Below are 18,231 nucleotides of genomic sequence, written 5' to 3'. Positions count from 1 at the left end.
ACCCTAAGCCTTATCCTTTAAAGTGGAGCTACATGCAATAAAAATAAGTTTGGTCGTGTATCTCCTAGCCAAGTGGCACAAAACAAAAGGTGCAAAGAAAGTGTCTTTGAAGGAGTACATTCATTTGAACCCCAGTAATGTATCCTTTTACATTTTGGGATTTTCTTAGGCCTTCTTAAAGTTACTTCAATTCAGGGATAATTACAGCTGAATAGTAAGAACATTTTATTTGAAACCCACTGGTGAGGTTTACAGATGTCCTTTTTGTGATCGAAGAATTCATCACTACGCATTGGAAATGCCTTATCTAACTTGAATTAACGAGGGTACGGTAAGTGAACCACACTAAGCTGCACGGGTTCGGAGAGAAGCGGGCGGCTGATTGAGATAAACATTAAACTAGATGAAGCAGCACCAAAAATTAATCCATACAAATGCAGAACGTTTACCATTAAAATGTGACACTCTAGTCAACCCTGATAAAGTTATAGACATTATTCTATTGGTATAACCTAAATGTGTCGAAGCTATCCTCCCAAGCTCTAAAAAAACGCCCCGAATTACAGCAACTGAGGTGTTCAAGATCATTCAGTCCCTCCCTGAATGACAAGTGGCTGAACCAGCAGCACTGCCCAAAGAATTTTACAAAAGGAGTTTTGGTGCATTCCTGATGCAACCATTGGTTGATTTCTTTCAGTGAAGGAAGAGACTTGTTACGCTCCTGAGACTCCAATTGATGCCTTTCTCAGGGCAATCTTTTAAATTCCGACGTTAAGGCTTTAGTGACTCATTAAACGCGATCGTTAGACATTCACTCCATAACATTCACAGCCAACCCAACTGTTGTTAGGTAAGAATTGATGGAGTCACACTGTGTGATCTCCTTGGTATTAGCCAACCTACATATTGGTATAGGTCTGTACTACACAAGTTGGTAGTGCGACTGAGCAGTCAGGCCCATCTCAAGAGGGGTAAATGAGAGCTATAGACCTGTACAAATGAAATTCATAAATACAGGTAGCCAAGTAACACTTACACTCAAGATTTCTGTTATAAATTGTTATTTAACATCAATTTTTAAATAAGCGTTCTTGAAAAGGGCAATTCATGTAACATGTAAATGTACTTAAAAATTACCATTCAGAATCAGAACAAGTTGGTGGATAATCTGCGAATATGCTTCCTACACAATTCCTACACCCAGAGGTGACTTCAATCAAAAGGACAGTAATGGCATTTATATATCACACTAGTTAAACCTTTCCTTTCTGCAACCTCAAAGTATAAGGAAGGAAAAGGTTGAACAGGTTCTCAGTATATGTGAGGACAACTACATCTTCCAATGAAATCTAGACAAGCCTTTCCCAGTAGTTACAGTCTAATAAAAAGGTTACCACCTACGAGGGACACACAATATCAAGAGTCTTCAGGGAGCCAGGACAGCCAAAGCCAATTTGAAACAGTCTATGGAGCTGAGGCAGGTCTAAGAATCAAAGTCTTGCAAAGTTAGAGAGTTTGTAGACCCCTGGCACTCGGTTCTTGCAGCAGCAAAGAAGTACAGCCAGTCGGGGAAGATGGTCCAGTGGAGTTTGTCTCAGGGTTAGTTGGTCCCAGCTAGGGGGAGAAGCTGTTCCTTCGAGAGCTTCTCTGTCAAATTGAAAAAGGAGTTTCAACACAGCAGCAGGGCTTCACCGTGCATTTCAAAGGCCAGGGGGATGCAGCAAGCTTCGTACTCGGCCTGTAGTCCCCAAAACCCTTGCCTTTTAAGCAGGTTTCTCCCCATTCATGCACAGCCTAGGCTGTCAATCCCACAACAGGGTGGCTGTCCTGAAAGGACAGCTAGCCAGTCAGGACTGCTTGCATTCAGGCATTCCTAGAGACAAAGGACAGGGGTGTTATGGGACCCTGCCTCACATCCTGTCCTTCCAGACACACTGGAGTCAGAGGCGGGCTTCAGGGCTGAAGACCGCCAAAGGAAAGACAAACAAAGGGCTCGAATCTGTTTCGACACACATAGTAAAACCCAAGAAAGACCTCACAAAAAGAAAATGTCGGAGCCATTTTGACCGGTCATCCATGGGTGCTTTACTGCAGCTGGGGGTTTAGTCTGCGGTAGAAAAGCACAATGGTATAAAAATTAAACCACTGCCACCAGCCATTTAAAGTAGTGAAGGTAACAAAAAAATGTTACATGAGAATGTAGGCTAAGGGGCTACTAGGTAACCCCCCAGCACTCCACACAAGATGGGGTGTGCTGGACCTACAAAGAGAAAGCATAAGTAAAGTCAATTTCACTTTACTATTCTTGGGAGTAGTTCACACAAGAAAAGGTATTTAAAATGAGAAATATCAAGGATTTCTCCATGACACTGCACTGAAGGTGCTGTGTGTGTCACCATACAAAACGCATATGCCTATGGAGTTTGTCACACAGTGGAAACGCATAATCCAAATCAGGTGAAAAAAACGAGAAAGTGAAAAAAGGCCTCACTCACTCCAGGGTTAAAAATTAAAAATTCCTAAAGTCCAGCAAAAGAGCTGGGGGGCTCACAGGTGGGAGGAAGTAAGCACTAAAATAAAAATTCTCCCCAACACCAACCCATGTTCATTCTAGCAGAAACATCTCCAAGAATAGAATGGATATTCTAGAAGCCACAGACCATCCAAAGACTAATTGTGGGCATTTGGGGGAATAGTGTGAGTTGATGTAAAGGCCTTGTCTGCATCAACTGGAAATGCTTGTGGTCCCTGAAGCGGGCAATTGTTTTTTCAACAGCTAGTTTCTCATGGCAATGTATCCAGTTCATCAGTCACTGAATGCTTTTATGGGCAGTAGGAGCCCTGTACACACGTTATTCAAGTGACTTGCTCAACTGTTTAATTCCAGTCCTTGATCCCTACAAGTTAAGTGTGGCTCTTTAAAATTGCTCTGCATGAAGATGGTCTATACAGCTCAGCCAAACTCTGAAATCCATTCTCTGATAAAGACATATGAACATTTTGGTGCTCCATCAACACTGCCAAAACGAGGTAATGCTTTCGGTTGGAAACTTGAAGATACCTTATTTGAGTAGTAGCCTTACCAGATTCAATAGTGCTGGGCATTAATCAACGCCTCTTTTATAAGGGATGGTGAAGTACGTCAAGGTGTCTGTTGCCAATGTTTTCCCATGCTATTCTCCATATCCAGACGTCATATGTTTAACTATGAAGAAGCCCACATTAGCGCCTATTTACTGGAACAACAAATGCCCTAAATTAACCTAAATGCCCGCGATTCGTCAGATATAAAACGCTTTGTCAACTAAAAACTGTGAACTAGTTTCAAAAGATTTTAAGGTCTATTAATGTGCTGGGGCCTTAAAACCTATACAATTCCTGTTAGCACAAGAGAACTTCTTGGGGGTCTGGTCTTTCTGTGCTTACAGGTCTAAACTCTTCAGGATCATAAACTATGCTCTACAAAGACATTTTAAGAAATCGCTTTCCAGAAAAGGGTTTAACTTTTTATGTGAATACATTTTAAAACACCTATTCTGAACATCGCACCAGTTTTAAAAGAATCCTATTTTTCCATCTAACTTCCATTTACTTAGCTTTAGTGAGGTGAAATAGATGTTTAGGCCTCAATTAAGCATTTGAATCCAGGAGGCAGTTTCATCAGATCTCAAAAACTAGGATTAGCTTGAGAGGTTAAAGGTTCACTTTTTCGTTACTATCACTGCTGCTTGTTTTTTCAACAATTTGTTCAGACCATGCGTTTTAGCATTCCTAAGGCCTAAGCAGCTTTCAGCAAGAATATATCTGGCAATTTTTGCACCTCAAAGTTTCAGATATTTGTCTGCAAAAGAATCGAAAACAGACTGCCCATCGCAAGGTTGGGCAATCAAAGGGATTCGTCTCACTATTTCTACTTGAAATAATGCAATACAATTGGTGAATTGTAATTTTTGACCTCAAAGCTACAATGACCCGACTTGCCATTGATCGAATAGGCCAAAGAAGACCAATACATGCAGCAATTCTACAAAACACTTTTTAGGATGCTAAACAAACTGATTGGACCGGTTGCATATATTAATCACACTTTGCTAAGCAGGGCTATTTCTCAAATAATCGTTAAAACCAGCAATGTTAACTGCTCACTCACAAACCTTTTTCCAATCGACTAATTTGTTCTGCTAGGTGCAGGTCAGCTCGTTTCAGAGAGCTGGCTAGATTCTTGGTTGGCTTCTGCAAGTTAAAGCTATGTATCAATTTGAAGATTATGTATCAAAATTCCACCAAAGGACTCTCAACTGAAAAACTTGCAGTGAAATAGTATTTGTTCCAATCTTGCATCTACAATTTTCTTCCCCTTCTACATCTTTCATTTACTCATTCTTCATTTAAAACTTTACTTTGCTCGTACACCCACCCCCATTTTAAGATAACTCTTCATTGGACAACACACACGATTATTTCAAGACTGCTTCCATTTGGATCACATTCCAATTTTTTTGATCAATTGATAGATTGTACTTCAGTCAGATGTTCCAGTGATGTTGAGCTTGGTCTGGATTCGGAATATGTGATACTCTTCTGTGGGATCTACGATTACACCTTACGAGTGCAGGTGTGACTGCTTATTAGAATAATTACCATGGCTTTCAATCCCAAAGAAATGCTTGGGAGGACAACAAATAAAAACGCCTCTGCACACTGGCCAGCGTTTGATGATACTAGAGTGAAGGCAACAAATGAAAGGAACATAAATAGCCAATAAGGGCAACAAATAGGTTGGTGCATTTCTAAGTGAAAAATGATTCCAATGTATGGAAGAAATCAGTCTATCATAAAAAATAAAAAAACAGTGGTATGAAGTATGTACATAAGAGGCAACCTAAAGTGACTTTCCGAAAAGCAGAAGTATCCCAAAATGTATACACTTATGGATTTATTTTAGTTTGACTGATGAGCCTATGGTATTCATTAAGTCAAGGGAATTTATTTTTGAATGCATGTGCACCATGGCCTCGATTCCAATTGATCATGCCTTTCCCGTTTTAAAGTTTCAGTTTCCCAGACAGAAGGATTTGCTGTCTTTATGGAGCATAAAGCGTAAGACCAGTTTGGAAGGGCAATCAGCTATGATGCACGTCAACTGTTTTGTAAACCATCCTTCACTACTCAAACCACGAAGTGCATCACACATCTCCAAGCACACAAGCGTATTTTCGAAGTTCGAAATTCATTTGTATACAGCAACCTCAAACCATGCCAAAGGCAGAAAAATCCCTCATGCGGTTTGCCATTCACTATTCACAGCACAGTTTATTTATTTAGCCTTGAATGAAAACGAAAACAGGAGAATGCTACCCTTTCAAAATAGATATAATAACTCTAGAATAATTTAACGAAAGAGCATAGAAATCAGTTATCTACTAATGAAGTGCAATGAAAAAACAATGGCAAACGTTGTAGTATTGTTCTGAAAAACCTTATATGACTGAGATTAATCGTTCTAATGAAGTCCTAGAGCACAAGGTCGTTTTTGTCACTATGTGCTATATGTGTAAGATTGGTCAGATAGGAAATCCTTACAAACGTTTGAGTTAGACCCACACCACTAGATAGGAGACAAACTACTTTAGCTTGGCATAAAATATTTAAAATGACCCTCAACTAAGCCGTGATGCTAGATTCAAACTGAACAAGCACTACCTTCCTTCCGATTCAGGCGAGAGGCTAATGGAGAATGCATTATATCCAGGAGAGCAACAGGCGGGCAGGAGTGTAAGGATGCTTAGCAGCCACTCCTATGAAGAGCATGCGGAATGCTCGTGGTAAATGTCACTACCTTCTGTAAGATCCTCAATGGCTTTTCTGACTCCCCGGTCAAACGCTCGTGCATCCACAGGACTTTGGAAAGTGAGGCCAAACTTCCTGTCGTCTATTTTCCAGTGATGAAATGTCGGAGTTGCTTTTGTGTAGATAACATCCTTCTTTAAATAGCATTCCAATACCACCTGGAAGGTAAAAAAAAGTTTTTAAAAAGTAAGGATAGCTCTGCACATAAATCGGATTAGATATACTGATAACGAGTTGTTCAAGAATTAAGCAACAGGAGGCAAAGCTGTATGAATCTTTGACTTTCAAAAACCATCACGCCAGTGGCAGGTTAACATTCAAATAAAGACTGCCATATTTTGTTACAGCTTTGGCAACTCTAGGGAAACGTTACCATAGGAGGAACCAATCATTTCTTAAAATAATTTAGATTACATTTTCTTGAAACCACAGTAGGAAAGTAAAGTATCACCTTTGATTAGGGCAATAACACACGCAATGCTCTGTACACAATCAAAAAGGAAGCTTCTTGTTGACGCTTGTACATTTAGGGATTAATTATGAAGATCGAGGGTATTTCTAGAAGCACTTTATGTGATAATAGCACAAGTACATTTCATTTGTTTAGGGTCCATGATTTACTCCAGGGTTGCCACTATTCGGGCAGTAAAATAAACTGGGCCGTAGAGTGTAACTGAAATACCAGATGGGACAACATTTCTACTGCCAACATTATTACTTTTTACACCATACCAGGTGTGACGAATCCTGAGGTATCATCACTGCTTTTGATGGGGGGGGGGGGGGGGGGGGGGAAGTCCCTTTCCATGAGGCCAAGGAGATGAGGCTGCTACCCGAGAGTTCCCCTGGGGTGGTACTCAGCGGAAGATCTCATGGGGAGGTAGGACCTCATTGAGAGTAGTGATGAATCTGGGAAGACGCGGTACGCCTTTGAGCCTCCCAGCTTCATTCATAAGCTGGGCCAGTAAGATAGCTCAGCGGGTTGAGCGCTCGCTGCTGCAATCTGAACGTGATCTGCAGGTCGCAGGTTCAAATCCCGGCAAGGCCAACTCAGCCTTTCATCCTTCCGAGGTCGATAAATGAGTACCAATTTCGGTTGGGTGAAATTGTATGTAATTATGGGCTCTGCAAAGCGCTTTGGATTAAAGCGCTATATAAATAACACAACATTATAATTATTAAATCTCCAATTCCACACTACCTACTACCCCCATATGTATTTCTGTGGTATGTCTCAGGGAAGAACTACTGGGACGAGAAAGAGGCTAGGAGGAGGCTAGGAGTAATGAAGATCACGGACAAGAATGAATGCACGTGTTCTAGCCTTCATTCAAAGGCAGCAAGGGAAGAGAATGAAAACGTCTTCATTGTCGGCTTGGCATGAGCCACGAAAGTGACTAGGAACGCCCAGGACAGAAAAGCAGAGCGGCAGATGGTGTCCGAGGGAGAGACACACTTGCAGAAGTCCTGCGAAGCAGAAGGCAGAGCGGAGAAGAGGAAACATACCCATCAGTGACCGAGGCTGCTGGAGTGCAAGGAAACCACAGCCGAACTGCAGAGGAGACGTGTGGAAGACCGGGGAATGTCCCAGTAAGCCAGAGAAGTCGCTGAAGCTCCTGGGAGACCCACAAACAACCGGATGGTGATGGCCAAGGCCCTACAGGTATTCAGGGGGGCTAGTCCCAGGGTTGCGGTGACCCAGAGAGAACTGAAGCCGAGAACAGAAGGAATACTCACCGGGGCAGAGTGACCTAGTGAAGGGGGTCTGAGACCCATAGACATACTCCGACCAGTGATAAGGGGAATACAAACTTTGCAGATACAAGTGAATCACAGACATTGGCAGTGGAGTAAACCAGGGCTGTGGAACGAAAAGAGATTAGGCAAAGAGAACATTGTGAAGAGGGTCTGAGGCCCACATCAGGAAGGCATACCCCCACCAGTAATAAAGGGGAATACGAACTTTGCACATACAGATTACATTCACAGACTGAATAAAACAAGGTTGTGGCTTGAAGAAAGATCAGACAAAGAACTGGGAGAGTTACCAAGTGAAAGGAATCTGGGGCCCACGCTGAGGAAACACCCCCCAAACAGTAACAAAGAGGAATACAAACTTTACAAACTTTACATATACAAGTGGTACTCACAGACCTTGGCAGGAGAGTAAATCGAGGCTGTGGGTTGAAGAGAGAACTAGGTGAGAACTATAAGAGATACCAAGTGAAGGGGATCTGGGGCCCATGGTCGGGTTATACACCCCAAACAGAGATTGAAAAGAAAACAAAGCTTACATGTACAAGTGACACTCTGAGACCTTGGCAGGAGAGTAAACGAAGACTGTGGGTGTAAGTGAAGTCAGAGTGAGAACGAGAACGGCGAGTACCCTACTTGGCAGAAGAGTGGACCAAGGAGGGGGTGCTGAGTAATAGGGTCAGGGACCCTCACCACAGCTTGGGAGAGAAAACCAAGCTATTCTTTTTTGTTGCACTACCTGGAAGTCACGTCTGCCGACTGTTAGGTAAGAATTGGTGCAGTCACACTGTGTGAGACTACACAAGACTTATCTGCTTGGTATTAGGTAACCCACCCTTTGGTAGAGGCCTGTACTACACAAGTTGATAGTGTGACTGAGCAGCCATGACCATCGCAAGAGGGGTACATGTGAGCTGTAGAGCTGTAGAGATGAAATCAGTCAATGCAAGTAACACTTTTCTTAGACTGTCAAGGTTTCAGTAATACATATATATTTATTTACACATCAGTTTTAGTTAAGCATTCTTTAAAAAGGGTAATTGTTCGTAACAGACAAGCAAACTTTGGAATCACTTTACAAAGTCAATAAAGTTGGTGAATACTCTTTGGACATGCTAATAGATATCTCCTACACCCTGAAGTGACTTCAGTAACAAGGATAGTATTGCATTTCTCTTAAACACCAATATACTTTTTAGACTCTGGGTTTCAGGAAGGAAGGGTTAAGGAAATAGAAAGGTTAGAACATACTTTCTCATAACATGAAGACAGTTTGAATCCTCTAATGAAATCTAGGTAAGCCACGCCCAGCAGTAAAAGTGTTCAACAAATTACGACCTATGAGGGGACAAGCAATGCCAAAGTCAATAGATAAGGAAGGGTGCCTTTAAGGAGCAAGGACAGCCAAAGTGAATTGATCAGTGTCACTAGTTCTGATACACCTCTTGGATAAAGTGTGTCAAAGTCATATAGTTCAAGAAAATAACTGAAGGAACACAAGCGGTTAAGCCTGTGCAAGGGGAGTTGAAATCAACCCAGAAAAGGTAAGCCAGTGCACGAGAAAATAGGATTTATGCCAATAAAGTAAGTACCCCAAGCCCACCACAGTACCTCTGGTTTGAAGAAAGTTTTTCCGGCTGTATTCCTCCTTGCTACAGCCAAGCAGACCCGCGTTCCTGTGCCTCAGTTGCGGGAGCAAGAGGGAGGACGTCTGGCGGGCACCTGCGGCAGTACTCTGGAGAAGACTTCATCATCTACAAAGTTTCTTCGATAGAGCAGCTATTTGGGGTTTCAGCGCAACAGCACTGATGCAAAACGAATATCCCCGGTTGGGCTTTCCTTGCTTCCTCAGTCCTGGACTCTGGTGAGAGGACTCTGGATTGGTATTTCCTGCTTCTGGAGTGTTCTTAGAAGGCTCCCGCAGATTTTGGCTGATTAATTCCCCGGATGACGTTGCACTTGGTAATGGACACTCGACCCATGGCATTGGGCTTCTGCAGCACTAGAGAGGCACAGCAAGTCAGCGATTGTCCCAAAGTGGAGTTTGTCTAGAGGCTAGTTGGGCCCACCAACCCAGAGGGAGAAGTTATTCCGTCTGGAGCTTCTCTGTCGATTCGAAAAAGGAGGTCAGCAAAGAAGCAGGGCTTCACCGGGCACTTCGAGGTCCAGGAAGTTGCAGCGGGCTTCTCTTCACAATTTCTTCTTTGGATGTTTCTTCCAGTGGTCGACTCTGCCTGTAGTCCTAAGAGCCTCGCCTTTTAAGCTTGTTCTCATTCATTCACAGCATAGGCTGTCAATCACCCAGCAGGGTGGCTGTTCTTCCCGGACAACCAGCCGGCCAACCAGGACTGGTTTCGGTCAGGTACACCTAAAAACAAAAGGACAGGGGAGTTTCGGGACCATCCCTCACTTCCTTGTCCTTCCAGACACACTGGAGCCACGGCCGGGCTTCAGGGCCGAAGCCTGCCAAAGGCAAAAACACACAAAGGGCTCAAACCTGTCTCAATTTACAAAGCAAAAGCCAAGGAAGACCTCACAAACAGGAAATGGTGCAAAAAGAAAGCAGGGGCCATTTTGACAAAATGGTCACCCATGGGTGCTGTACTGCAGCTGAGGGTTGAGCCTGCGGTAAAAATGCACACTGGTATTAAAAAGTTAACCACCGCCACCAGCCATTTAAAGGGTAACAAAGTACATGAGAAAGTAGGATAAGGGGCTACTAGGTAACCCCCAGCACTCGACATAAGATGGTGTGTGCTGTACCTACAAAGTAAAAAGAGAAGAAAGATCAATTTCATCTTACTATTCTTGGCAACTGTAGTTCACCAAAGAAAAGGTATTTAAACCTTAAGAGAAATCCAAATGACTTCTCAGTGACACTGCACTGAGGGTGCTGTGTGTCACTATACAAAAAACAGATGCCTATGGAGTTTGTCAGAATCCAAAAACTGTGAAAACATAAAATCCTTGTATGGGAAAACTAACTCCGTCGTTAAAATTAAAATGTCCTAAGTCCAGCAAAAGAGCTGGGTGTCTCTAAGGTCTCTAAGGTGGGAGGACATTAGCACAGGAATGACATTTCCCCCTTACACCCAGGGCCTGGGGCCATGAATACGGCTTGGAAAAGGTGTCCAACCAAGTGAAGATAGACATATCCTGATCATTAAAGATACAGAATAAATCTGGGATAAAGTGGAAAGACTGGGGAGAGGAGCGGGGGGGGAGGGGCTTGCTTGCTTTTATATACCTTTTTGGAGCTTTGTTTTGAACCACAAGGCAGGGCTGCAGGTCGGCAGTCAAACAGACCGTTCCCTTTTTCACCTTATGAGTTTAGCTTGTGAGGAATAGGTTAGGATTTAGACACAGGATGGCAAACTTTACTTTGGACATTCTGACACTCACTGTTTCATTCGCTAGTTTTGTTGAGGCAGGGAAACCTCTCTTAGAGGTAGGGTTAGTTAGGATTTCCTTCAACCCTCCCACCTCCCTAGTATTGATCTTAATAAAAGTCTTTGCTAATCAACATGCCACCCTGGGGTCCGACTTACTCCTTACACCCTCAAACCGGGTTTCTTTAGAAGGCAAAATGGACACTAGCGGATCATATGAATGCTGTGCTGTAGAAAAAAAAGAAAGCTTTGTTGACAGTTTGGTGCATAGCAGATTTCCCGAGGAGAATGCTTCACATTTGCAGGCATAATATTGTGCATCTCTTTTGTGAAACTGGGATAAGCATAAGGTATGATCCACACAGTACTTAAAACGTATATATGTTGTTTCCCTGTAGGCTGAATTAATCGAAGCCCAGTTACTTGGGCCCGAATTTGGTGCTGTGGGGAGACCCGCCCCCTGTTCCTTCCAGATGTGGGGGACACCACTTGCAAACTCTGTTTCCTCCCCTTACCTCCCATCCTCCCGCCGAACCCAGTCCAAATCCTCTACTCAGCGCGGACACCTCCGAGAGAGAGACACACACACACACTATCCCCCCACCCTCCCCCTCCACACTCCCCCCCCCCCCCCCACAAAGGCTGCCTTGCGATGTAAGCAGCCTTTCGGGGAACTTCAAACGGGGAAATTGTGTGAAACACGTAAAACATAGTCTGTTTTAGCTTTACCATTTGACAAGGTTCTGGAAACGGACAAGCCTCCGCGTCTGGAGGCCCCTACAGTGGTAAATGGTGCAGTATAAATTCCTATCAAATTACAAGGCAAATAAAGATGCCATTGATTGCAAAAAAATATTTGCCCAGGAACAGTGCCGCCAAGCTGAGCGACCAACAAGCAGAAATCATAAAGCATTTTATTCCTGGATTCACAGGTTAAACTCAAATTTTGTGATGTCATCTTTGATGTCCTGGGTGTTAGTCTTAGCAGTGCACTGTGGTGGCGCGAGTTATGGTTGCTTAGCTTACCATAGCTGGCGAATTTAAGGGTTTTTTTCAGTTTTACTTGGAACCATAACGTCCCTTTAACAATGTTTTTTTACTGAATTTGATAGGTTTTTAGGAGTGCAACTTAACCATAACGTTCCTGTAACAAAGTTTTTTCACTGAATATAGGTAATGTAAATTTGATAAATGTTTACTAGGATGCCCTTAGTTTATATACATATAACATAGAACATACTGAACCCCCTAACTGCGCTAGTGGGTCTGATATCCGTGGACCATGTGCCTGTTCGCGGACAGACTCTGACAACAACACTATCCAAAAACTCAGGGGGTATCTTACATTGTTATATCATCCAAAAAAACACTGAACATGTTAAAAAAGAAGCACATAAATAAATTACATTCAATAATAAATAAGAAGTTAAACTGTATGTAAAACACTAACAGTCCAATTACATAGCATATGCAACAAAGTGGAATATACCAAAACACAATAAATATGCCTACAATAGAATTACCTTACAGAAACTGCACAGCAAAAATCAACAGGACACCAACGCAGCAGTAACAGCAAAACTTAGCAAGAAACTAGTGAGTACACTACATACATTGTATATATTTATAAACTTTCTGTATTACATACACTAAAACTAATGTATATATTTTTTTTACACAGGAATGTCTACTACTTTGGAATGGCTGGAAGAAAATGTTCCTCGGGATGAAGACAGTGATACTAATGGTAGACACTACACTTCTCTATATAAGCCAATTAATAACCATTACTTTATGGATCAAATCTTTCCTAACAAACAGAATGGACACCATATGGAAGAAACCCTTCAAATCTAGCCCAAGAGTTTCGACCTATGGAGTACCACAAGGCTCCTCCTTCTCCCCGCTACTATTCAACATCTACCTGTATCTACTTATCAGAATCATCAAAAGCCACGGCCTCACCTGCTACAATTACGCAGACGATACACAAATCTTCAAAATACAGGACAACCCGGAAATATACTTGATGCTAGAAAACTGCCTCCAGGATGCATTCCTCTGGATGAACTCCAACAGCCTCAAAATCAACCCAGGCAAAACAGAAATAATGATTGTCACAAAAAATGGAGGAGAAAACCACTTCATCCCTTGGCCAAGGGAACTCAGGACAACCCCAGCACTCCCACCGATTGTAAAAAACCTGGGGGTCCTGATGGACAATCTCACGCTAGTGCCACAAGTAAACACCCTTCTCAAGAAAAGCTTCTTGCTCCTGCGAGCGGCAAAGAGGATCCTACCATTCCTATCGTTCACCAACAAAACAACCACCATCATCGCCCAAGTCATGCCCTGAGTAGACTACGCCAACAGCCTTTACTTAGGCATGCTGGAATGACTACTAAAAAAACTACAACGCATTCAAAACGTGGCAGCCAGACTCCTTCTGAAACTACCCCGAAGCGAACACACCACACCAGCGCTGAAAACACTACATTGGTTACCAATAAAACAAATAAAATTCAAAACAATGTGCATCACGCACAGAGCGGTACACAACGAGGGCGCGGAGTTCCTGAGAAACAAACTGCGTCTACATCAACCAACAAGAACGCTCAGATCAAGCATTGACATCTGCCTGGAACCGAAACCCTACAACAAAAGAAAACTTGGAGGATCCTCCTTCTCTCACCAAGCCCCCAAAATCTGGAACTACCTTCCAAAGTACATACATAACACAAGAAACCACCTACTATTCAGGAAACTACTCAAAACCTGGCTCTTCACGTTGTAACTAGAAAGACCAGCCACAGGGGCACGCACACACCCAAAGCATCTATGAACGTAGAGAGAGATGCGGATCCACACCAAGCAAACAATGGGGGAAAAACCCTCAGGAAAATATCCCACAACATACTAAACGACTAACCGTTCAGATCATTCAGATCCAAAGCCTCCCCTGCAGTGGAAGCCACTCTTACGACAGACGCATCTCTCATGGGGTAGGGGGCTCACCTGCTTCAGCAGATGGCACATGGAGTGTGGTCCCCTCAAGTAGCGTCCAACCATATAAATTTACTGGAGCTATTAGCGGTGTTCAAGGCATTAAAGGCCTTTCAGATGCAACTGCAAGGGAAGACAGTGCTGATTCTAACAGACAGCACTACAGCCATGTATTACCTGAACAAACAGGGGGGCACTCACTCTCCAGGGTTATCCAAGCTGTCCCAAAACATTTGGATATGGGCTCTCAAACACAAGATTTTTCTGTTGTCCCAAAATGTTCCAGGGGAACTCAATCTTTTGGCAGACATGCTCAGCAGAGATTTTCCTCTGCCTGAAGAATACGAATGTCATCTGCACGAAGACATTGTTTCCAACGTCTTTGCAGAATGGGGTTTCCCAGAGATCGACCTGTTCGCAACTCAGGAGAATGCCCAATGCCAAGACTACGCCTCCAAGTACCCCCAGAACCGCTCCAAGAGGAACGGTCTCTGGATAACATGGTCAGGGAAATTTGTCTACGCTTCCCATCCTCCCCCCCCCCCCCCCGACTCCCCTTCTCAACAAGATAGTGCACAAGATGCACCAGGACCAAGTTACCAGGATTCTGGTGACCCCCCATGTGGACCCGCCAACCCTGGTTCGCTCATCTGATGGAAATGTCCCTCTCAATAACTACCCTGCCCGTACAACATGTTGTCTCAGGACAGGGGGGAGGACCTACACCCATGCCCACAAACTCTGAACTTAGCAGCCTGGCTCTTGAGGTCAGAGTTTGGACACCTACAGCTCCCTCAGGTGCATGGACATACTCGGGGAAGCTAGACAACCGAACACACGTTATTGCTATGCCAGCTAATGGAAATGTTTTGTCATCTGGTGTAATTCCAAGGGCGTCCATCCCATCGATTGCTCACCCACACACATTGTGCTGTACCTTAGCCATCTGTTAGATACTGGGTTGGTCTTCAACTCTCTAAAGGTTCATCTGGCTGCTCCACAGGGATAAGGTAGTTCTGCACACTCACCCCAGATTTGCACCTAAATTTATCTCAAAGTTCCATGTGAAACAATCGATTGAACTACCTACTTTTTTCCAGAATCCCACTAGCATGGCCGAAAGAAGCACACTAGATGTGCGCAGGGCAGTCATGTTCTATCTGGAAAGAACTAAACCACTGAGGAAAACAAACCAATTTTCAGTTTCAATGGCAGCTGTTAGAGAAGGGGATCCTGTCTCTAAATCGGCTATCTCAAGGTGGATTGTCAAATGCATCACACTATGTTACACTCTTGCTAAGAGAGAACTGCCCTTCAAGCCTAGAGCACATTCTACTAGAGGCACTGGGGCATCCATAGCATTCATTGAAAATGTTCCCCTTGAGTCCATTTGCAAAGCGGCAACCTGGAGTTCTGTACACACCTTTACAAAACACTATTGCCTAGACACTCATTCTAGATTCACCTAGATTCTCAGGTGAGACGAGCAGTATTAAGACCTCTTTTCTCTACTGTTCCTTCTCACAACCCACCTCCAACTCCAGGTACTGCTCGCTAATCTATGTACAGCATGTGATTCTAAGCAGATTAGCATCAGAAGACATGCATTACTTACCGTAATAGCATTTCTGATGATTGTATCTGCTTAGATTCACATGCGCCCTCCCTACCTCCCCTCTCGGGGTGGAAGGAACATAGACGTCTTACTACTCTCTTCTTCGTGTAATCGCTCAAAATAGCCTTGGGCTCCCTCATGGCAGAGAAAATACAATTGGAGTGACCTTAGCGCCTGAGGGATTTTGGGTACACTACACGTCACGATAGGGATAGTGTTACAGACATGCCTATGCCGACGTCCCCTTTCGGTCCCCGAAAGACAATATGCAATACTCCACGGTTACCACTGGACGTCGGACTATATGCACAGCATGCGATTCTAAGCAGATTAACAAGCATCAGAAACATAGCAAGACAAAGACAGAAACATTAGGATGAATCATCAAGAGGACCATGAACATAAACTATAGCCATTCCTAACAGACCTAAGGACAACAGACAGAGAGGGAAAGGAAGGACTACACCACGAGCCCCAATCCAGTGGGTGAGAAACAGAATGTTTCATCTTTACACACTGTCCACCTAGCAAACAGCGGGAAGCACAATACCCCATCACACAAAAACTACAACTAACAACCTCCCCAAGGATGTCCACCCCACAGAAACCAATGAACCAACGGAAAGACATTCATGACAGGAGGAAACGAACGACTGAATACACAGGCTCACCAAGACTGAAGCACTAGAACGCCACATCAACACCACTCCTACCCTGAACCATTCAAAACTTCAACTGACCAGTGTCACACCAGATAACAAGAGAATAGAGATATTACCAACCTAGTCCCACACCCGAAGAAAGGTTCAGACGCACCTATCAATCCAAACACTCACTATGATACAGCGGGGTCAGCGCAGCACCAACAAAGCGAGTCGGCCCATGAGGAACCGGCATCAATCAAACCAAAAGGGATACAACTCTAACAGAATCAGAAAGTACCTGAATCAGGACACAGACCCTACTAACCCAACCCTCAATCTTCTGCATACTTAAACCACACGAAACCACACAACCATCTATCGCCCAGCAATCTGCACGCACTTTACCACATTGCATCAACAACACATAAACATCACCTACAGCACTCAAGGTCTCGCCAGGGTCCGATACTAGCACCAAAGCCCAGCACTCTGTGTATACCGAGTTGAAGCTGCCAACACATCACTTCTCCCACTCTCCTGCTCCCCTCCTCCAGACTAACCATACATGTCCTTCCTGTTTACAGATCCACCAGAGCACCTGGGGACCAATTCCCTTGGTGACAGTGCGCTATATAAGTACCTTTAACATAACATGTGTACTTAACAATTTTTTTTTTAACGGACCATACAGACATTAAAAATAATATAGAAACAGAGACGTTAGAAAATTATCTGCAGCGAATGGAGCTAAAAATGGATCCGTTAATGAAAGATGTCATTCTTTTAAAAAACTTTGTGGAGGACCATATCAAAGAAAAAATTAAATATCAATGTCCCATATGTACCTGTACCCCCTCTCCATGTCCCAGCCAACTTTCCCCAAAAACTCCCCAGCAAGAAAAACGTTATGTTGAGACTTCAATCCCTTCCTCTCCTACCATCTGTGTCCAAACCCCTAATTCCCCTGTATTTGTATCAGTTTCTGATTCCCCCTCTCTTTCATAATTATTATACAATAATTAAATAATAAGTGTGTTGTTAGTATATTCCTATGTGTCTTATTTTTTTTTAAAAAGGCAGTTAAGGTCCGCGGACAGCGCGGTTGTCTGGGTGGTCCTCAATTAACCAAAATGGGGTGTCCTAAGGACACTATACCTGTTCGTATTGTTCCAAAACAGCAGGAGACTGAAGCGCAATGAACTTGCTAGTTGTTTGGTGAAAACACCTGTGCACGGGACATTTAAAAATGGCACCCACACTATGAGAAGACATCGCTCATCTCGCAGGGGCGTGTTCAAGAGGGATGGGGGAGCTTACCACCCCCTGCCAGGAAATTCAAGGAAGAAGGCCAGAAAACACTGCAAGCACCCATTCTATTTTGGACCAATTCATGATTGACAATTATGTTGAGAGATACCCCATCAGCCAACCATACCCTCTCAACCAGCCCTACAGACCAGGTGCGATACAGATGTACCCAAGCGTAGATGAAGAGCCACAGGCCATGATTAAAGACACCTCTATTGACTAAGCACCAAGAAGTCATGTTGCCGACGTTGTTAGAGACACCACGACATAGCAGCGTTAGACACGAAGCACACGTGCCATCCACACTTCGGGACATAAACACACATTCGAATACATGAAGGACACGAGCGTACAGTTCTGTAGTTAGAGGACAGATACATCCTGTTAGGCAGAATTGCATGCAGTGCCCTCCGGGACCACCACACACAATTAGGACTACAGGTGTAAACAAGACCAACCTTTGGTATAAGTCTGTACCACACAGTTTGTTGGTAGCGAGCTGAGCAGCCAGGCTTATCTCAAGAGTGAATGTGAGCAGTAAAAGTAGTTACACAGAGGACTTTCAATCACAGTGGTTCAAGAGGACACTTATACTCAAGGTTTCTTGGTAAAACACTATTAATTTATTACACAATCATTTAGAAAACATTTCACTAGAAGAAAACTT

General features: G+C 43.6%; 1 protein-coding gene across 2 annotated transcripts in view; it reads right to left on the bottom strand.

Moving 5' to 3' along the window:
- Positions 1 to 18,231, bottom strand: part of SPRED2 (sprouty related EVH1 domain containing 2) — a 392,302-nt gene that overhangs the window by 175,866 nt on the left and 198,205 nt on the right. For both annotated transcript variants that reach the window (XM_069608158.1, XM_069608159.1), the window contains exon 3: positions 5,840 to 6,008. In XM_069608158.1, the coding sequence (XP_069464259.1) occupies positions 5,840 to 6,008 (169 nt within the window). The remainder of the gene's footprint in view (positions 1 to 5,839; positions 6,009 to 18,231) is intronic.

This window comes from Ambystoma mexicanum, chromosome 4q (assembly GCF_040938575.1).
Source record: "Ambystoma mexicanum isolate Mex_15411 chromosome 4q, UKY_AmexF1_1, whole genome shotgun sequence".
Lineage (NCBI taxonomy): Eukaryota > Metazoa > Chordata > Amphibia > Caudata > Ambystomatidae > Ambystoma > Ambystoma mexicanum.
Note: the sequence above shows the minus strand (reverse complement) of the source record. Positions and strands in the feature narration are given on the sequence as shown.